The sequence below is a fragment of the Clarias gariepinus genome, chromosome 2 (assembly GCF_024256425.1).
Source record: "Clarias gariepinus isolate MV-2021 ecotype Netherlands chromosome 2, CGAR_prim_01v2, whole genome shotgun sequence".
Lineage (NCBI taxonomy): Eukaryota > Metazoa > Chordata > Actinopteri > Siluriformes > Clariidae > Clarias > Clarias gariepinus.
Window position 1 is genome coordinate 12,695,419 of NC_071101.1, and position 22,256 is coordinate 12,717,674.

A 22,256-nucleotide genomic window follows, 5' to 3' on the forward strand; every position below is an offset into this window, starting at 1 on the left:
CACTGCTATTTGTAGTGCCAAGAGCCTAGACCAAATATACCTCTGTTTAAGGTTGAAGATAAAACACACCCATATTCTCTTTTCCCAGATCCTCCTCCATAAATAATTCACTGTCAATATCTCCAGTCTTCCAATTCAGTAAAAGTGTGATCTAAATGCATGAAAGAGCTTCTGACTCCCTGAAACACATCATTTGATGAAAACTGAAATCGTACTTTCACCTGAACTATCACCTCCTATCTTTGTTTATGATGTCCATTTTAAAAGTGTACCATGAAAAAAGCAAAAAACTGTCAACAGTATATAAAAACTACTTTTGAATTGTTTTGAGCCTCATAGTGTCTATTAGTAATTTGCTATCAGAGATGAATTGTTTTGTGTATTTCTGTTACATAATCTGTGTCCTTTGTGTACATGTGAATTTTTTTCCATGAGAGAAAGAGTTGTCACGTGTTAGCCAAATAAGACTAATTATACCCCAAAGGCAAGTACAGTAGATACTTTGATATAGTGAAATAAATAAAAAAAACCAGAAATGCAGCAATAACTCCTCTTACTTACTTACCGACTGTCATGAGCACTACAGAGTGCATATAAACACCTTACCTATTATGTCAAAAGAAAAGAAGCAAAAGATTTTGTTCACCTTGATTCCAGAAGCTCTCTTCCCTGATTAACTGTCAGCTCTTGTCTGCCTGCATAGAGCGAGTCTTCTTTCACACCTAAAATTGGTGCTTGATGATGTCTGAATAGATATTTGCAGGGTGACTCACAGCAACTCAGGGTTTATTATTATTATTATCTTTTTTGTCAATAGTCAGTTTTTTTTAACACCATCAAAAAAATCCAGTCTTGTTAGGGAAAGAAATGCATACAAAGTGCACTAAACCTTCCCTGTGGACATGGTCTGTGGTCCTACTGCTATTTAGTAAGATAAATTATGAAGCTGCTCTAAGGCAGATTACGCTTCCCCAAACTGAGAGATAGAAGAATCTGGTACAGAGATTAAATGCATATCAGCTCATGACTATGGATGTCTACACCCGGGGCCTAAAATCTCTGTTGTGCAGGAAGAAGTGGATGACACTGTTATGTGAGTGGTGGATCAACATATTGCAGCTGCTCTTCCTGATGCTGAAATGTCACCTGGGTCAGGTCCACTCTTACCATGCTAATGTGCAGCTGCTCCTTGTGCACATGCTACTGAGAGGAAGGTTTATATTGAATTATCATAGACATTCATAACTTTCTTCCATTTACATCATAAAATCAGTATTGTTATAATTAACTGCTTCCAAGTTCTCCTTTGCTACCTAAATGACATCTACATAACTGCATGCGCTCAATTGAACTCATTTGGTGAGTTAATTTAGCATTGGAAACCTTAGTCAAGCCAAGTCAAGTCACAAGGACGATTTATCTGATTTAGATGACAAGCCTCTCGACACTTTTTAAATAATCAGTACCTTTTTGAGCGTGCCATTTGGCTGTATTTTGCAAGATTCTGCTGTTTGATGACAATGCATTTAAGTCCTGAAGGTGAAATATATTCGATGTCAAATGTGTCTCCTAATCAGTGCTGGGTGTAACTTGGATAGAGCACTTGGATTACTTTTTTGATGGAACGAGTAATCTAAAGCGTTAGGCCATTTAAGTACTCAGTTATTTAGTTACTTTTTAAAAAAATGTAATCCGTTATTTAGACAATTTATGTAATCCTGACAACAGTCATTCCCAACCCGTTATTGTGTGTGAAAGTCGTCCTACAAGCCCCCGATAACCCACCCCCCTCTGTTATTCCTGCTGTTATACTCCTATCTCACCTATGCGGTTTGACTATGTGAGGACCGACGCGCGGAAAGATGGAAACCTAGTCACAGCGCCAAAACTATCGGTGAATCATGATGAACCACCGTGCGAAACTGCGTAGGTGAGATAGGGGCATTAGTGGTTAACAGATTATGGGCCAAACTTCACCGAGGGTGATGATGGTAGAATAATTACAGTATAAACGGCTTGACTAAAACAACATGCATAAGGAATCACAAATAAGTTTTCATTTTCTGCAATGGAAAATTACTTAAACTAAGTACTTTAATCAGAAAGTAACGCTGTAATGTTACTGATTACTTTGTGAAGACAGTAATTTTGTAATGTAATTAGTTACTTTAAAAAAAGTAACGTCCCCCAACACTGCTCCTATTGACCTATCAAGTCTATCAATTTTTACAAATTTAAAAAGGGTTTTGTACACAGAACATTGCATGTAAAACGAGTGAATAATATAATGGACTGTAATTACGGTATGGCAGAACATAAAGCAACCCTTAATACAACAAATATACAGAAAAATAATTCACTCTGTATCCCAAACCCCCGAGCCACTGGATGCAGTGCCAGTCCCAAGCCCGGATAAATGTGAGGGTTGCGTCAGGAAGGGCATCCGGTGTAAAACCTGTGCCAAGTTTTTGTGCGGACTGTATATTCCGCTGTGGCGAAGACCAACAACACCAACACTTTTGGAGTCATTTAAGAAAGGCATGTGTATTGACCTCTTACAATCTTCCATTGACCTTACACTTCTGAATTCAAAAGATCTTAAAATGGCAGAATATTTTTTGTGCTTTTTAGTGTATGCTGTGAATCATAAATGCTTTATATTTATGCCCCAAGGTTTATAAACAAAGAAAACCTGTTTTCAGAAAGTAAGCTTTTTTTGTAATTAAGTGAGAGCGAATGTCAGGAAATGTTGAAAGCCCATAAGTGAGGTGAATAACATAGGTAAAGTTGAACAGATAAATAATAAACAGGATGTTCAAGAGGTTAAAGAGATAAGCAGCATGAACTTTGCCCAGAATGTTGTACTGTTTGTGCATGCTTTTAAATGTCATTTACACTATAGAACACTAAGGAACCACCCTCATTTCTTCATTTTAAATTAAACTATAAAAATGCGAACAATTGTTTTACTATGATAGGCTGCAAAGTGCCTAAACACACAATACAAAAATTAGTTGTTTATGTAACAACCTCAGCAGCAGCCTCATTTCCCCCTTCGTCTGTTCCAACCCCTCGAAATTCAGCATCACCAGTATACTAATCCCCAGTCTGATCATCTGTTATCATCTGCACCTGTTTCTCACTGGTTCATGCCCTAAAGTTAGATGTTATTTAATGCTTGAATGATTCATACTTCACTGTGAGGCTTTACGAACAAAAAACATTCTTCTGAAACCAGTCAGGTACAGGAACTAGACTGAAACTGAGAGATAAAAATTGAGAAAAAAATGCGAGCCTTCTCTCACGAAGTCTGGGAAACTATTCTTCAAGCCTACATTAAAAGTATAAGAAAGTTTAACTTTTTGGAAGCAAAATATGGAAAAAGAAAAGAAAAAAAGACAGTACTGTAAGTATCTATTCTATTATTAAAGTAATAAATAATAACAACAATAATAATTGTTATTATAAATATTTTATATATGACAAATGTTGAGAATAAGCCAGATTAGTTGAGAAGCTTAAATAAAAAAATACACCACTTATACTCACATAAAGTAGCCCTAACAAAGTCTATAACACGATTCCTCAGCATGAATAAATATACAATACTCCTGAGTATAAAGAGTTTACAAAAAATGCACAGACAAAAAGCACTGGCAATTGAGATATTTATAGAAAATCTGAAATATTTTATAGTAAAATACACAACCTTTTTTAGCTAACAAATGGTAAAAAAAAAATGCAGACCATGGAAAAACAATCATTTTGATTATTTACTTTCTAGTTGTAGTTTTATATTGATCCATTTTTGTAAATGATTTAAAAAAAAACATTATTAGTGAAAAAATTACAATGTTTTATGTACTTAAAATATCCAGTTATTGCTCAGCAGTTATTGTGTTTTAAGTTTAGTAATCTTTAAAAATTATGATTTTAAAATCATTTCACTTTTCTCATTTTCAGTCTGTAGTGGATTGTGCAAACAGGTCACAAATAGTGAGCTGAGTCTTGGACACTGCCAGAGCAGGATAAAGTGGCTCAGAGAACTTATGCTGGAAGCTGTACAATAAAGTAAGAGTATCCTCTTCACTTACACTGAAAAATGACAAGCTTCCAACCTCAAAATCCAAAAGTAATCCAACCTTCCGCAGTCCAGGAGCACAGACGGATGAAGACGCCTTATCGTGCAGCGCTTCTACCTTGCCTTTCTCGTAAACCAGGCACCAGGAATTTGGGTAGAAGCCAAGACGGGAGGCATCCTTCTGCCCTTTCCTGCCTATGTGCTCATCACAAACACCCACTTTCCATCGGCCCTCGTCTACAGATACTTCCACCTCCCAATAGTGGCGGCCCTGGGACAGTGCTATCTTACCCAGCACCTGAGGGAAAATGCTGAAGCGAGACTCTAGATCTGGGTAGTCCTGCTGCGCCTCAGTGTACTCCACGCGTCTGTCCTCAGCAGAGAGAAGCAGCTTCTGATGAGCCGTGTCAGGGTCCAGGCATGGACTAACACCATCTGCAAAGAGTAAGACTCATTGGATTAAGATTAATTGATGCACCATAATTAAGAAAAGTTTATTTATTTCAGTAAATTTATTTAAAAAGTAAAACTCATATTGAATTTTGGGTTTTCATTAGCTGTAAGCCAGAATCATCAAAATGAAAAGAAATAAACACTTGAAATACATCAGTCTGTTTGTAATGAATCTATATAATACACGGGTTTCACTTTTTAAATTGATATTATAATTTATTGGGATGCACCCACACACACACAACTACTTAAAAGTTTGGAATGACTTAAAACTGTGAAATAATGCATACGGATTTAGGGAGTTATGGATCAACAACAACAGCAACAGTCAGTTGTTATTTTAATTGACTCTCATAAAGATCATCCTAGAAGGGCAAGTAGTGTGTGATGGTAAACTCATTGACAAATGGAAGCTATGACAGCAAATTTTCTGCACTCACACAGCAGTCTAAATGGGTCTCTGTGAGGCATGGAGATGACTACAATATCAAGTCTCTTGTCTGTCCAGTCCTGCAGGCAGTCCAGTCTGCCCTGGTTCACTTCCTCAACTGACTCCAGATTCTCCACAGGATCAGACAAGCCATTCAACCTAGAGGAGTTAAGAATAACAGTTATTTAAATTTGGCATATTTATTTGACTGTAATCAAAATTTGACTGTATCTTTAAAATATTAATTGTTGGCGTCAACAACATAAATAGATACAAGAAAATAAAACTTCCTTATTAAATAAATATTCATAATATCCTACTAACACTGTAATGTTCAGATTGGTCTAAAAAAGCTGATCAGAAAATAAATAATGTACTTACGACTCAGTTATCTTTTTGTACTCCTAAGAAAGGAAGAAGAAACAAACATTCATAATATATTTATAACAGGTTAAATACATTTCTCATACGAATAATGTTTGTTCCTTGCAGCCTGTATAGCTTCTCATACCATGATGAAAGCCTGGTCCTGGAGCCGTGATGGTCCGTGTGTGTCAGTTAAATTCGTCAGGGGATGGAAAGTGTGCTGAATAGTTGTTAGGGCTGGATTGAGCACGTCGAGTTGCGTCTGGATGCTCCTCAGGACTCTGTCCTCTTCCTGGGAAATGCAGTGCATAGCCTGCTTTTCCTCGAGCTTCAGAGCCTCTTGCATGGCCTGATATTGCTGCACTACTGCAGCACGCACTCTTTCCAGTGACTCCTATAAAAAAGAAGAAAAAAAAATGGGTCTGCACACACACAATACACACTCCACTTCAACATCTGTACACCTGCACAATCATTCAGTTATCCAATCAGTCAATCATTTGGCAGCAGCACAACAGCACAAAATCATGACTGATTAAAACTCCATAGTTTGACAGGTGCATAAGCACATACCTGAACACTGTGTTTCTTTTCTGTGAGCTTCTTCACATGGTTTAAGATAGCTGCTTCCTTTGTCTGGATCTTTTTCATTTCACCTTTTAAAGAGGCCTGAAAAATGGACAAAGGCCAAGTGAGAAACAACAGTTTGAAAATGATTAAGGTGCCTCAAGCCTTAAAACCCTAATAAATGTAATGTACTTCCAGATTCTCTCTCATCGCATCATACTTACTCTGAGCTCTTTTTCGGCCTCTTTGATGCTAATGCAGGCATGATCCTTGTGCGAGCCAATTACTGTGCACACTGTACACACACACAACCCGCAAGGACGGCAGTAGATCCGGTTTATCTCCTGGTGCTCTTGGCACCGCCAGTGCGATACATCGTCCACGGCAGGCACAAGTGGGTGGCTCTGGAACACAGGTGACTCCAGGTGAATCCGCAGGTGCTCTGAGCACATGGAGGCACCGCACACCAGGCAGGTCTTCAAAGCTGTTCTCGGTTCACGACTGGAGCAGTAGTGGCAGGTTATTGAGTGGCCATTTGAAGGCCTTTCACTGGAATCATTAGAGGTGCTAGAAGATTGTGAAGCCTGATTATTTTGACTTCTTGTCTTTTCCTCATCGCAGTTGGATGAACTTGCGGATTTTTGGGGGGGTTCCTTGGACTTGGTTGATTGTGGTGAATCTTTTTTTGGTGTCTGCATTCCACTACAGGATGCTTCGCCAAACTTTTTGTCTCTTTGACCATCTTCTTGAGGAATGGTTGTTGCTGAAGAAGTGTGCGGTATAGGAGACTGTTTTTCAGGTGAAGGCGTTTCTGTGGCTGCTTTCTTTTTTGCTGGAGTCTCATTTGCAGATGATTCATCGATGGTGTGGTTCTCAGAGGAACCTGTGCCTAATCTGTAACCACCGCTGTTCAGTCTGAAGGAACCTGAGCTAAACTTCCTTTTCCCTAACAATTTTTTTGGCGAGTAGTGCTCAGAGAGCCGCCTTCCAAGACCCCAGTCTGTAAAAAAAATGTAAAAAATTATTTCATAAATAATAAAAGACAAAGATGAGAACTTATTTTTTACAAACATACTGGAAACAAAATAAATCACTTATCCAGTACAGTGTAAACTAGTGAGTGTCTAAAGTAAAATCTATATATGTGTGTGTCTATATACTGTATACACACATATAAGTTGAGGTCACCACAGAGTATTATGTTATGTTATGTCGTGTTTGTCGCACTGTCACTTTGTTGCTCTTGTTTGCACATTTGCACTTTATGTTGTCTGTAAAAAAAAAAAAAAACGTAGATAGTCTTCCTCTCTGAGTTAGGTAGTTAGTTTTTGTTAATTTATGTTGTAGGTTTATGTTGCATGTAGCACCTTGGTCCTGGAGGAACGTTGTTTCGTTTCACTGTGTACTAACTGTATATGGTTGAAGTGACAATAAAGCCTACTTGAACTTGAACAAGTTCATTAATTCATTCAGGTTTTAATAAGTTTCTTTACTGCAATTGTCTTAACCTCTTTTATCTTCCTTTCAGTTTAAATCCTCTTTTACAGTATATACTTTCTGAAAAGCTTTTTACAGCGTTCTCAACCTTTACAAATTCCCATTGCCAATTCCCATTGCCCCTTCCCAGAAGAAAAGATCTTCTCTTATACATTTAAATAGATATACTTATACTTTTAGATAAAAATGCTTTTAAAGGCATCTTTATGTAATTTTTTTGTATGTGCCCAAGAGTCATAAAAATCAATTCAATCAGTATTTTTTGTGAGAAGTCTTTGCTTGAAAATAATCAGTAGTTTTAGATACAGATTTGTGCAGCGTTATAAGTAAAATGCTCCAATGTTTTGCCAGCCATTAATTCTGACTACTGTACATATGCTCTGCCTACTGGTTCATTCAGTGAGAAACTACTGTGATATGCCCACAGTGTGAAATAGAAGTTAATGATGACACTGCCTGCTTTTACAACCAATGAGGACGACTGTGTGACAAACCCAGAGTATGACATAAAAGTCGATGGTGATGCCCACTACACTATATATATATATATACATAGGGTTAGGTGGAGGCAGATTATTCGCTGTGGCAACCCCTGAAAGGGATTAACCCAAAAGACACACTCCACAAAAAATTAAGCGAACACTTAGTCCCAGTTTGACTTGAACCTTACATACACATATGAGGGGTGTTCAAGTCAAACCAGGACTAAGTGTTCCCTTAATTTATATATATATATATATATATATATATATATATATATATATATCCTTAATCCTTAAGACTTTCTGCACCGATCGGTGCATAGGGCAACGAGTGTTTCCCATTGTTTCTGTAGCGATTGTTTTGTTTTTCGGGGCGGGTTGCTAGCCTTACGCCCAACCCTTCTCCTTCCTCATCAGTCAGTCACTTGGGAACCGGAGTTATGCGCCAAAATGCCCCCTGCCATGGATTGCCCCCAACATAATCATAGGTTAATGGTTTACAAGAGACAATAAAATAAAATAAGCAATATAAAAAATAAATATGTTGTATATAAAAATATTAATATTTCTATTTTTTCATATACTGTACAGCATGTATACTTTTAGATAGTTTATTTTATAATAAAAATAGTTTCATCTAATTTTTTATCATAAACAATATTTATTTGTATCATGACAAAGCCCTGAAAAAATAAATGTGCCACACAATAAACATTAAACAAGAATTTATATTTATGGTCTTGACGGCTGTCACGTGCCTATGGTTCATTATATTAGTAATATTTAATTTGATAATAATAATAATCGCTATCAAATATTATATTGGAACATAAATTCATAGGTTTATGTGGTGGGGGGCAATTCATGGCATGGCTAAAGCTTTTCATTTAAATGGTTTCTCCATGCTGTCTTGGGTCATAACGTATAAACAAGCAGTAACAGGAAATCCATCCACGCCACAGTCTCGTGATCAGCTTCCAACTTATTCATTTAAATGTAGCCAATTTGAACGTGACATCACACGCGTCCTGAGCTGTGACACAAACAGTTAGACGTATTCAAATGCCATAAATACAGGTGCGAGAGTTTGGACCAGTGCCAGGGTTAATTACTCAGCCCTTCCTTCCGATATTAAACATGGCGCGTTGTTGTTTGTACATGATAACTAACGCGGTAATAAAACTGTACAGGACATAAGTATAACTTCACGAGCTGTGACAGTACTTGTGCGTGTGCCTGTAGATGTTGAAGCTCGGTCGGTGTCTCCAGTAAAGAGGTCTGGCAGCTTCCTGATTTCATGGTTGCACTCCAGGCAGTAGTAAGGGCCCACAGATGCGCCACTCCATAGCTCTTTAACGCATTTCTTGCAAAATCCGTGTCCGCATTCCAGTGTGATCATATCCCAAACCTCGTTGTGGCACAGGGGACACACTGCTTGGTGATCAGCCGGTTTGTCAAGAGAAGAACCCATAATATAGACCAGTTTATCAACGCAGCGCGGGAACGTTAGTTCGAAAGAAACGAAAGGTATAATCACGCAAGGGGGCGGAGTCAGTTTTCTCTTAAAGACACAGCGCGCAGCAGAGAAGGACCGGAAGTAGAATAAGTAAGTCATCCTCGCCGCCATGTTAGACGGGGCAAGTTTCCAAGGTGACCCAATAACTACACTCAGAAATGCAAAAAGCATACGCCCATAGTTTTATAATAAAATTTATCCATATATGGCGGCACGGTGGTGTATTGGTTAGCACTGTAGCCTTGCACCTCCAGGGACCCGGTTTGGTCACGGCCAGGCTCGATTCCTGTCTCTGTGTGCATGGAATTTGCAGGTTCTACCCGTGCTTGGTGGGTTTCCTCCAGGTAGTCTGGTTTCCTCCCACAGTCCAAAGACATTGTCTTTTTGGTGTACAACATACAACCTGTGTGCTTTTTGAACATGTTGACCTCCAAAAAGCCCCGGATGCTGTCACTTAATATAATGTCACCCAGGAAGTTATTAGCCACTTTTCAAAAACTCCCTTGAGAGGAACCAGAATCAACAGGGAACCATCCTCATTTGAGTGATAACAGATAACAGGAATTTTATGTGAATGTAAATATTTTATGGAAGTTCAATATAACAGAAGATGTCTAAGTTATCATGGAGTCCAGTTCGGCACCAAGATGAGTCAGACAGGTGCAGAGGGGATCTGGATCACTGGGAGTTCAGGAGCAACAAGTTGGTGTGTAGCTCCAAATCACCATAAGTAGAATCCAGCTGAAGGTGGTCCTTCTCTGGATGCCTCGGGATTCTCGGGTTGGCCTCTGTCTACTGGCGTTGGCACAATGTCCAGATGCTTAGGGATGGTAGAAACAACTGGTGAAAAAATATTAGCGTAGCTGCCATTCATTCTAATAGCAGTACTAGAGGAGAGTGTGCATTTAAATGTACTGGAGTATGAGGTTATGGGATGAATTATGTGTATACCAGGTTAAAGAGATGAGTTTTGAGTCTATTTTTATACTTACACTCTAAAAAAAAATGTCTGTGAATTTAACATAAAATACCGTATAAATGCTACAGAATAAAACCGTATTCCACAAAACGTGAGATAACCATAACATTTACAGTGAAAAAGTGTAATTACATTTACAGTTAAAAACATATGAAAATATGGTTTATTGCAGTAAAATTACCAATATACTGTATTATCCCTTACAGAGAAGACATAAATTTCACGTTTTTACATGTGCAAAAATGTGTTTTTGGAACATTTTTGTGTGAAACCCATGGGAAAACATGTGAAAGCCCATGAGATAAACATGATGTTATTATTTTGTTAAAAAAGAAACCAGCTTGTGTTGATTTCAGTCAATGCTCTCTAAAAAACGTCCTGGAGAAAAGCGTTTCAACATATTTATGCCTTGAATTTTTTGTAATCTGTACAAATTAGAAACGTTTACTTAGTTGTTATCATAAAACATTGTATTGTAGTGTTTTAAAGAACAGTAAACACACTAGAAAAATTAACAAGGCAAGTTGTGCACTTTAGATAATATAATTACTTTCAATATACTTAAAATAATGGTATTTTTTGACGTAAAGTGTTTTTTTTTTTCGATTAAGGTTGACGTAAATTTGTCTCAACTTGACCGTACAAATGCCTAATACGTTGTCTAATCACAAACCATTCATGTTAAGTTAACATTTCATACAGTACAGCACGGGGGCAGTAGCGAGACACCAGCTGTCATGAACCCTAATGAAACAGAAGAACGAGACAATTCAAACTACACCTGCGCAAAGTTAATTAACTCTTCGCCCGCGCGCGCGACCCCCTGCAGTGCTATCCGTTTTAACAGAGGGAAATCAACAATAGAAAAAGGTAAGATTTTTTCTCAGATTTTAGTTTTTTTTTTTTTTTTTTGCCAGTACATATTTTTATGTGATAATATATATGGTATTTAACTTTTAAGCTTCTGTAGAGAGTCCTAGAGTTTTAGACTGAAGTTGTCGGTCCACTGCATATATTTACATTATTTGGCGAAAAGTATATAAGTTAAATTATATATAGTAATAATTGTTATCTGAACTTATATCTGTGGTTCGAACAAAACAACATTGTGATAAGATGCCTGATAAAAGGGCTGGTGGTACATCAGTAATTATACAGATATCTTTTTTCAAAAGCAGTGTTTGAGTCTCCATTGTTCCAATATACACACACACACACACACACACACACATATTGTGTGCATACATTTAACTGGAACACCTCACAGAATTTCTGTATCGTATACATAAATGCTAAAATAATGGTGTACAATACCATTAATTAATGGTGTACAACCTAATTAAAATGTTAACATCTTTATTTTTTTTTTTATCCATTGCAGTTTTTCTGTTCCTTAATAAAAGGTGTGCTTTCCTCACAACAGGTAAGATCTGCTACATCTACTAATGGAAATCCTGTTTCTTACATGACCATTTCAATTGTTAGTTCTGTGTAACTTGTTACTTTTTATTTTGTTTTATTTATGACATCAGACTCCAGTACATGGACAGGGACTTTGATAATGACTTCATTAACCTTTATCAAATTAATGGCATACAAGACAAGAGTACTGCGAAAGTCATCTTATTGTCTGAAGCTTCTGATGTCAGTCAAAGCTCTTTGCACCAAAATGGTGGAGACATCTTTATCCGCCTTTGACACAATAATACTCTCTTCCCCTGAATCAGCAAATGCTCGATCGCAGTGGCCTACAGAATTTCAAATACCTCAGTTTACATATGATGTGGAGATGCAACTTCAAAGTGCAAACAGGCCTTCATGTCAAGTGGAGTTTTCCTAAACCCCAACCACAAACTGAAGTCAGACTCAAGTACAAGATTTTTAACTATAGGACCAAGCTAAGAAATTTGGGCTGCCCAGAGATGAGCATTAATTCCCTCAAGCACAAACCTATAATGTATCAAATTACAATGCGAAAGAATTATAGAATACAGTAGAATGTGGTCTTTTTTATGTGGATTGAATAGCAGAATAGTACAGAGCTCAGGCTCAGATAATGGGTTTAGAAGAATGCAATGAATTAGGAACATGACAAAACTTAGATAAATCTCAAAGTTTTTTGCACAACTTGACCACCAGGCTGATTGATCAGCTTACCAGATTGCTGGAGAAGAAAGGTGGATCAAAAGGAAAGAAAATTGCGAGTACGTTCAAAACTATACATTAATGAAAATCTCTATTAATAACAATGCGTTCGGGAACGGAACAACCACCAAAACATGTAATTATTACCAGCTCCGACGAATTAAGCAACCAATCTTTCTTTAACAGATCTTAAAGGGCCTTGTTAAAGACCATCAAAAATTGCCACGGCTGACTATCTTTCAAGTCATCCAGGCGGGGTATTGGGTAAAGTTTTCAACTAGCAATGATCGCGCCTCGGATTAACCTCATAAGCTACGATATTGCCTCTGCGCAAGGATAGGGACTGCGGCTCAACGACACATGCCAACATTCACAAAAGAGACAGTCCAGGATGGTAAACACAAAACTACATGGCTCAGGTGGTAACATGTCAATCACTCATGAAATCATTCGACTGAGCTTAGACTTTCAATATTGTTACCGATAACAAAACATTTAGCAAATCTTCTGAAAAACATACATGGAGTAACCTACGTGGAATGAAATGGAAATAAAATTTTTCCGCTCCAGTAGCAAAAGGGGCGTGGCTAAACACGACAGGCACATCTGGAGACGAAATTGGTGGTACCCTTCCACTGACCGAAGAAGAGCCCACAATGCTAACGGAGGTCACTTGAAATCGAAATGCTATAAATAATTTAATGAACAAAGAGTGATGTTATTCAGACATTGCGTTTGAACTGTGTTTCAACTAAAGACAATGAAATATTGTCAGAACATGTGTGAAATAGAAATAAATCTCTTTCTATTCATAGTTGTCCCAGCATGAAGGAGCGGAGGTAAAAACACCTGTGGACGAATTTGGTTGTACACTTCCACTGAATGAAGACAAACCCACAATGCCCAGTAAAGTCACAGGTACACCTGTGCACACATTTCGTGGTACCTTTCCAATGAACGTAGAAAACCCCACAATGCTCACTGAAATCACTTGAAATAATTGAATGAACCAAGTAATGGAAATTAGACATTGCTTTTGAATTTTGATACGACTGACAAATTTCAACAATGAAAACTGCTCGGACACCTTGCTTGGTATACGCCCAGGGAAAAAGGTCGATAATTTGACCAGAAGGACATTTTAAATTGTAGCGTGTTTTGCAATTGGCATCACAGGTGTGCATGCTCAATCTTGTAATCATTTAGACAGCCATTTTACATGATTAAAAAGTCCCATGCCGTAGGAGAAAAATTAAATTCACGTTGAACGGAAAGCTCATACGAACGGAAACAGCTACCAACGACGTCCAGAAGTTCAAGGTGATCTCCAAGCTTAAGCCTCTGTACGTTTACAATCGCAAAAAATTTTTTTTTTTTTTAAAGAAACATCATTGTAACGACCGTGAAACGAGAAGGAGGCGCGTTTATGTTCTGGGACTGCTTTGCTGCGTCTGGCACGGATCGTGTTGGATCTTCAGCGAGTACGTTCAAAACTATACATTAACAATTCGTTCTGAAGCATAACACAAATGCTAAACAAACGGCATTAAACATAACGAGCCATTGCTATCAGCTCGGACAAATTAAACAATCGCTCTTCCTATCTTGAAAATGTGATTCGACTGTGCTTACACATCCAATATTGTGACCGAGAACAAAACATTCTCCAAATGTTCTGAAAAACATGTCGAGTAATTGACATGGAATGAAAATCTCTATTAATAACAATGCGTTCGGGAACGGAACAACCACCAAAACATGCAATTATTACCAGCTCCGACGAATTAAGCAACCAATCTTTCTTTAACAGATCTTAAAGGGCCTTGTTAAAGACCATCAAAAATTGCCACGGCTGACTATCTTTCAAGTCATCCAGGCGGGGTATTGGGTAAAGTTTTCAACTAGCAATGATCGCGCCTCGGATTAACCTCATAAACTACGATATTGCCTCTGCGCAAGGATAGGGACTGCGGCTCAACGACACATGCCAACATTCACAAAAGAGACAGTCCAGGATGGTAAACACAAAACTACATGGCTCAGGTGGTAACATGTCAATCACTCATGAAATCATTCGACTGAGCTTAGACTTTCAATATTGTTACCGATAACAAAACATTTAGCAAATCTTCTGAAAAACATACATGGAGTAACCTACACCCTAAAAAATGCTGGGTTAAAAACAACCCAAGCTGGGTTGTTTTTAACCCAGCTGCTGGGTAACTATTGGACTAACTAAATGCTGGGTTAATTTAACCCAGCAAAATGGGTTTTTTTTTTTTAACCCAGCAAAATGGATTAAATATTCAACCCAAATGCTGGGTCGTATTTAACTATAATGCTGGGTTAATTCTACCACATAAATTGGTTAAATGTTCTACCCAGATGTTGGTTCATTTTAACTGGAATGTTGAGTTAATTCTACCTCACAAATAGGTTATTATTATTTTCATGTTTTACAGTGAATCTGTAAAAAAAAAAAAATAATAAAAAAACTACTCAGATCTATTAAACAGTTAAATTACTTTGATATTCTGGTTTATTAAAAAAAAAAACTTAAAAGTTTTGCAAACCATACATATATGCAATAAACAACATTCTATTAAATGTTCATAGAAAAAATGTTTATTTTTCAAAAGCACAAGAACAGATAATCAACAGCGACAGAATGGAGTAATAACACAAATAGGCTAAGGCAGCTTCTACAGAGCAGGATCTTTCTGTGACATTAGATATCTTTTCTGCAGAACAAAACTATCCAGCCCTGGTTCCGTTTTAACATACAAACACTGTCCATGACTTTTCAAGTAGGCCTTGCTATTTCATAGCAACATTACAAAAAGTCCTATACAGGTGCACACTACTTTAAATAGTTAATGTCAAAAATATAAAATGCCTTGAAGCACACATCAACCGCCCCAAGTAGTGTGCATTGCTCCAGAGCCGGTCCCACCAGAATGACGAATGCCTGAGAGCAGCGCTGGTTATTATCTCCCAACGTCAGGATGTACAGTAGGGGTACGGCCTTGACACTTCAGCCTGCTGGAGGTATTTCACCATGTTGGTGCCAACCTTAGAAAGAAATGAAAAAAAAGTTAAAAATTGGTTAAATAACAAAGATTAAACTGAATAAGACTATCAATTTAATGTGTAATAGGATTTATACTAAATAAAAAAAATGACAAAGCTGGTATAGGTAACCTGAAACAAAAACATGGAGACAGCTACTACCAAAAATAAAATAAGCATGGCTTTTGGGATAAAGCTGATATTTTAGTCAGACTAGTTGATCTTGTGGTCTGTGTTGATTTTAAGCTAATTACCGAGGAGATGCATTGTCATAGCTGGGGTCATACTGGCACATTACAATCACCACAATATTAATACTTCCATCTAGTAGTTATCTGTACAGCTGACTGATAGTTAATTTAGCCTGAGTCACAAGCAACTTTGGTTAAAGAGGGCTACCTGGTTAGCTTACATGCAGCAGTCATATTTGCATACTACTTGCCAAAGGGGGAAAGGTGTAAGATATTGTTATAACTCGGGAGAAACGCGGGCGACTTTTGACCGCGGAGTAAATTACTAGCTAGTGAAAAACGGGAGGTTAGCAGGTGTGTATATTTGTGAGAGGGTCAGTGTTTTGTAACACCCCAGCATTTTATTGTCTCAAACAGTGAGATTAATAAAGTTCTAATGTTAACTAAATGCTAGCGTCATGCTAATACTACAGTTACAGTTTCGTCACCCTGCAAACATTCTACAGAGAAAGATAAAAAGCTCAGACATCTTATCCGTTTCTTTCACACACAGGTGGGGTTCTTTGGTTAACTATAGCAGCTATTGTCAGCTAAATTATCTTACCTCAGACCAGCCTGAAAGTTTAAGTGTAACCTTAACACGGTAACAGTAATAAATCTCACATATAGTAATAATATTTCAGTCATATGTGACTTTGGTGAGTGAACATGTGTATACAGACCTTGTATTTAACGTCATTTTCCCTTAAATGAACCGTCATCAGCGGTGTGGGAGCTCAAGAGAGACACGAAGCTCTGACTGACAGCCGCTGAATCCACCGGTGAACTTTGGGGGAGGAGCCAATCAAACTTCAACCCAGCAGCTGGGTTACACGAAAACTACCAAACTCTCTGTAAATAACCCAGAAAAATGACCCAACAGAGGCAACCCAGCGTTTTTTAGAGTGTACGTGGAATGAAATGGAAATAAAATTTTTCCGCTCCAGTAGCAAAAGGGGCGTGGCTAAACACGACAGGCACATCTGGAGACGAAATTGGTGGTACCCTTCCACTGACCGAAGAAGAGCCCACAATGCTAACGGAGGTCACTTGAAATCGAAATGCTATAAATAATTTAATGAACAAAGAGTGATGTTATTCAGAGATTGCGTTTGAACTGTGTTTCAACTAAAGACAATGAAATATTGTCAGAACATGTGTGAAATAGAAATAAATCTCTTCCTATTCAGTTGTCCCAGCATGAAGGAGCGGAGGTAAAAACACCTGTGGACGAATTTGGTTGTACACTTCCACTGAATGAAGACAAACCCACAATGCCCAGTAAAGTCACAGGTACACCTGTGCACACATTTCGTAGTACCTTTCCAATGAACGTAGAAAACCCCACAATGCTCACTGAAATCACTTGAAATAATTGAATGATCCAAGTAATGGAAATTAGACATTGCTTTTGAATTTTGATACGACTGACAAATTTCAACAATGAAAACTGCTCGGACACCTTGCTTGGTATACGCCCAGGGAAAAAGGTCGATAATTTGACCAGAAGGACATGTTCAATTGTAGCGTGTTTTGCAATTGGCATCACAGGTGTGCATGCTCAATCTTGTAATCATTTAGACAGCCATTTTACATGATTAAAAAGTCCCATGCCGTAGGAGAAAAATTAAATTCACGTTGAACGGAAAGCTCATACGAACGGAAACAGCTACCAACGACGTCCAGAAGTTCAAGGTGATCTCCAAGCTTAAGCCTCTGTACGTTTACAATCGCAAAAAAAAAAAAAATTTTTTTTAAAGAAACATCATTGTAACGACCGTGAAACGAGAAGGAGGCGCGTTTATGTTCTGGGACTGCTTTGCTGCGTCTGGCACGGATCGTGTTGGATCTTCAGCGAGTACGTTCAAAACTATACATTAACAATTCGTTCTGAAGCATAACACAAATGCTAAACAAACGGCATTAAACATAACGAGCCATTGCTATCAGCTCGGACAAATTAAACAATCGCTGTTCCTATCTTGAAAATGTGATTCGACTGTGCTTACACATCCAATATTGTGACCGAGAAGAAAACATTCTCCAAATGTTCTGAAAAACATGTCGAGTAATCGACATGGAATGAAAATCTTTATTAATAACAATGCGCTCGGGAACGGAACAACCACCAAAACATGCAATTATTACCAGCTCCGACGAATTAAGCAACCAATCTTCCTTTAACAGATCTTAAAAGGTCTTGTTAAAGACCATCAAAAATTGCCACGGCTGACTATCTTTCAAGTCATCCAGGCGGGGTATTGGGTAAAGTTTTCAACTAGCAATGATCGCGCCTCGGATTAACCTCATAAGCTACGATATTGCCTCTGCGCAAGGATAGGGACTGCGGCTCAACGACACATGCCAACATTCACAAAAGAGACAGTCCAGGATGGTAAACACAAAACTACATGGCTCAGGTGGTAACATGTCAATCACTCATGAAATCATTCGACTGAGCTTAGACTTTCAATATTGTTACCGATAACAAAACATTTAGCAAATCTTCTGAAAAACATACATGGAGTAACCTACGTGGAATGAAATAGAAATAAAATGTTTCCGCTCCAGTAGCAAAAGGGGCGTGGCTAAACACGACAGGCACATCTGGAGACGAAATTGGTGGTACCCTTCCACTGACCGAAGAAGAGCCCACAATGCTAACGGAGGTCACTTGAAATCGAAATGCTATAAATAATTTAATGAACAAAGAGTGATGTTATTCGGACATTGCGTTTGAACTGTGTTTCAACTAAAGACAATGAAATATTGTCAGAACATGTGCATGGGAGCCTAGAAAAGATAGAACATAATTTCACCATAGGCACATGTTGAATTAGTGTGTTTTGCAACTAGCATATCATACGCATTCATGAAACAAACCTGAAAAAGAGGTAGCTGCACTGTCTACATTTATCAACGCGTTCTGAAACGAAACACCTTGAAGCGCGCTGACAAATTAAGCAACCAATCTTCCTTTAACAGATCTTAAAAGGTCTCGTCAGAGACCAACAAAAATTGCCACGGCTGACTATCTTTCAAGTCATCCAGGCGGGGTATTGGGTAAAGTTTTCAACTAGCAATGATCGCGCCTCGGATTAACCTCATAAGCTACGATATTGCCTCTGCGAAAGAATAAAGATCGCGGCCGCAACGACACGTGCCCACATTCACAAAAGTGACACTCCGGGATGGTAACACAAAACCACATAGCTCAAGCGGTAATATGCCAACCCCTTATAAAATCATTCGACTCATAGCTCAAGCTTAGACTTTCAATATTGAGACCAATACTTTTCAAACATGTCGAGTATGATACATGGAATGAAATAGAAATAAATCTCTTCCTATTCAGTTGTCCCAGCATGAAGGAGCGGAGGTAAAAACACCTGTGGACGAATTTGGTTGTACACTTCCACTGAATGAAGACAAACCCACAATGCCCAGTAAAGTCACAGGTACACCTGTGCACACATTTCGTGGTACCTTTCCAATGAACGTAGAAAACCCCACAATGCTCACTGAAATCACTTGAAATAATTGAATGAACCAAGTAATGGAAATTAGACATTGCTTTTGAATTTTGATACGACTGACAAATTTCAACAATGAAAACTGCTCGGACACCTTGCTTGGTATACGCCCAGGGAAAAAGGTCGATAATTTGACCAGAAGGACATTTTAAATTGTAGCGTGTTTTGCAATTGGCATCACAGGTGTGCATGCTCAATCTTGTAATCATTTAGACAGCCATTTTACATGATTAAAAAGTCCCATGCCGTAGGAGAAAAATTTAATTCACGTTGAACGGAAAGCTCAAACGAACGGAAACAGCTACCAACGACGTCCATAAGTCCAGGGTGATCTCCAAGCTTAAGCCTCTGTACGTTTACATTCGCAAAAAAAAATTTTTTTTTTTAAGAAACAATATTTATAACGACCGTGAAACGAGAAGGAGGCGCGTTTATGTTCTGGGACTGCTTTGTCTGGCACGGATCGTGTTGGATCTTAATTCAGCGAGTACGTTCAAAACTATACATTAACAATTCGTTCTGAAGCATAACACAAATGCTAAACAAACGGCATTAAACATAACGAGCCATTGCTATCAGCTCGGACAAATTAAACAATCGCTCTTCCTATCTTGAAAATGTGATTCGACTGTGCTTACACATCCAATATTGTGACCGAGAACAAAACATTCTCCAAATGTTCTGAAAAACATGTCGAGTAATTGACATGGAATGAAAATCTCTATTAATAACAATGCGTTCGGGAACGGAACAACCACCAAAACATGCAATTATTACCAGCTCCGACGAATTAAGCAACCAATCTTTCTTTAACAGATCTTAAAGGGCCTTGTTAAAGACCATCAAAAATTGCCACGGCTGACTATCTTTCAAGTCATCCAGGCGGGGTATTGGGTAAAGTTTTCAACTAGCAATGATCGCGCCTCGGATTAACCTCATAAGCTACGATATTGCCTCTGCGCAAGGATAGGGACTGCGGCTCAACGACACATGCCAACATTCACAAAAGAGACAGTCCAGGATGGTAAACACAAAACTACATGGCTCAGGTGGTAACATGTCAATCACTCATGAAATCATTCGACTGAGCTTAGACTTTCAATATTGTTACCGATAACAAAACATTTAGCAAATCTTCTGAAAAACATACATGGAGTAACCTACACCCTAAAAAATGCTGGGTTAAAAACAACCCAAGCTGGGTTGTTTTTAACCCAGCTGCTGGGTAACTATTGGACTAACTAAATGCTGGGTTAATTTAACCCAGCAAAATGGGTTTTTTTTTTTTAACCCAGCAAAATGGATTAAATATTCAACCCAAATGCTGGGTCGTATTTAACTATAATGCTGGGTTAATTCTACCACATAAATTGGTTAAATGTTCTACCCAGATGTTGGTTCATTTTAACTGGAATGTTGAGTTAATTCTACCTCACAAATAGGTTATTATTATTTTCATGTTTTACAGTGAATCTGTAAAAAAAAAATAATAATAAAAAAACTACTCAGATCTATTAAACAGTTAAATTACTTTGATATTCTGGTTTATTAAAAAAAAAAACTTAAAAGTTTTGCAAACCATACATATATGCAATAAACAACATTCTATTAAATGTTCATAGAAAAAATGTTTATTTTTCAAAAGCACAAGAACAGATAATCAACAGCGACAGAATGGCGTAATAACACAAATAGGCTAAGGCAGCTTCTACAGAGCAGGATCTTTCTGTGACATTAGATATCTTTTCTGCAGAACAAAACTATCCAGCCCTGGTTCCGTTTTAACATACAAACACTGTCCATGACTTTTCAAGTAGGCCTTGCTATTTCATAGCAACATTACAAAAAGTCCTATACAGGTGCACACTACTTTAAATAGTTAATGTCAAAAATATAAAATGCCTTGAAGCACACATCAACCGCCCCAAGTAGTGTGCATTGCTCCAGAGCCGGTCCCACCAGAATGACGAATGCCTGAGAGCAGCGCTGGTTATTATCTCCCAACGTCAGGATGTACAGTAGGGGTACGGCCTTGACACTTCAGCCTGCTGGAGGTATTTCACCATGTTGGTGCCAACCTTAGAAAGAAATGAAAAAAAAGTTAAAAATTGGTTAAATAACAAAGATTAAACTGAATAAGACTATCAATTTAATGTGTAATAGGATTTATACTAAATAAAAAAAATGACAAAGCTGGTATAGGTAACCTGAAACAAAAACATGGAGACAGCTACTACCAAAAATAAAATAAGCATGGCTTTTGGGATAAAGCTGATATTTTAGTCAGACTAGTTGATCTTGTGGTCTGTGTTGATTTTAAGCTAATTACCGAGGAGATGCATTGTCATAGCTGGGGTCATACTGGCACATTACAATCACCACAATATTAATACTTCCATCTAGTAGTTATCTGTACAGCTGACTGATAGTTAATTTAGCCTGAGTCACAAGCAACTTTGGTTAAAGAGGGCTACCTGGTTAGCTTACATGCAGCAGTCATATTTGCATACTACTTGCCAAAGGGGGAAAGGTGTAAGATATTGTTATAACTCGGGAGAAACGCGGGCGACTTTTGACCGCGGAGTAAATTACTAGCTAGTGAAAAACGGGAGGTTAGCAGGTGTGTATATTTGTGAGAGGGTCAGTGTTTTGTAACACCCCAGCATTTTATTGTCTCAAACAGTGAGATTAATAAAGTTCTAATGTTAACTAAATGCTAGCGTCATGCTAATACTACAGTTACAGTTTCGTCACCCTGCAAACATTCTACAGAGAAAGATAAAAAGCTCAGACTACCAAACTCTCTGTAAATAACCCAGAAAAATGACCCAACAGAGGCAACCCAGCGTTTTTTAGAGTGTACGTGGAATGAAATGGAAATAAAAATTTTCCGCTCCAGTAGCAAAAG

General features: G+C 38.0%; 1 protein-coding gene and 5 non-coding genes across 6 annotated transcripts; all 6 read right to left on the reverse strand.

Annotated features, from left to right (window-relative positions):
* Positions 1-3,456: 3,456 nt before the first annotated feature.
* si:dkey-29p10.4 (tripartite motif-containing protein 14) lies at positions 3,457-9,402 on the reverse strand. Its single transcript, XM_053512527.1, has 7 exons — positions 9,101-9,402; positions 6,122-6,897; positions 5,904-5,999; positions 5,476-5,724; positions 5,346-5,368; positions 4,975-5,123; positions 3,457-4,516 (listed from the first exon to the last, which is right to left on the reverse strand). The coding sequence occupies exons 1-7, from the start codon at positions 9,345-9,347 to the stop codon at positions 3,960-3,962; spliced, it is 2,097 nt and encodes a 698-aa protein (XP_053368502.1). The 5' UTR covers positions 9,348-9,402; the 3' UTR covers positions 3,457-3,959.
* A 3,311-nt stretch (positions 9,403-12,713) lies between these two features.
* Positions 12,714-12,854, reverse strand: LOC128518209 (U4 spliceosomal RNA). Its single transcript, XR_008357667.1, has one exon. It is a non-coding gene; the product is annotated as a U4 spliceosomal RNA (small nuclear RNA).
* A 1,483-nt stretch (positions 12,855-14,337) lies between these two features.
* On the reverse strand, positions 14,338-14,478 carry LOC128518240 (U4 spliceosomal RNA). The gene has a single exon (XR_008357698.1). It is a non-coding gene; the product is annotated as a U4 spliceosomal RNA (small nuclear RNA).
* A 3,535-nt stretch (positions 14,479-18,013) lies between these two features.
* On the reverse strand, positions 18,014-18,154 carry LOC128518188 (U4 spliceosomal RNA). Its single transcript, XR_008357646.1, has one exon. It is a non-coding gene; the product is annotated as a U4 spliceosomal RNA (small nuclear RNA).
* Positions 18,155-18,811: 657 nt separating this feature from the next.
* On the reverse strand, positions 18,812-18,952 carry LOC128518109 (U4 spliceosomal RNA). Its single transcript, XR_008357571.1, has one exon. It is a non-coding gene; the product is annotated as a U4 spliceosomal RNA (small nuclear RNA).
* A 1,223-nt stretch (positions 18,953-20,175) lies between these two features.
* On the reverse strand, positions 20,176-20,316 carry LOC128518210 (U4 spliceosomal RNA). The gene has a single exon (XR_008357668.1). It is a non-coding gene; the product is annotated as a U4 spliceosomal RNA (small nuclear RNA).
* Positions 20,317-22,256: the final 1,940 nt, after the last annotated feature.

Coding starts and splice junctions, on each gene's coding strand:
- si:dkey-29p10.4 (XM_053512527.1), bottom strand. CDS start 9,347: ATGGGTTCTTCTCTTGACAAACCGGCTGATCACCAAGCAGTGTGTCCC. Junction 6,898..9,100: donor ATCTACAGGCACACGCACAA/GTACTGTCACAG, acceptor TTTTTTTTACAG/ACTGGGGTCTTGGAAGGCGG. Junction 5,725..5,903: donor AAAAGAAACACAGTGTTCAG/GTATGTGCTTAT, acceptor TCTTTTTTATAG/GAGTCACTGGAAAGAGTGCG.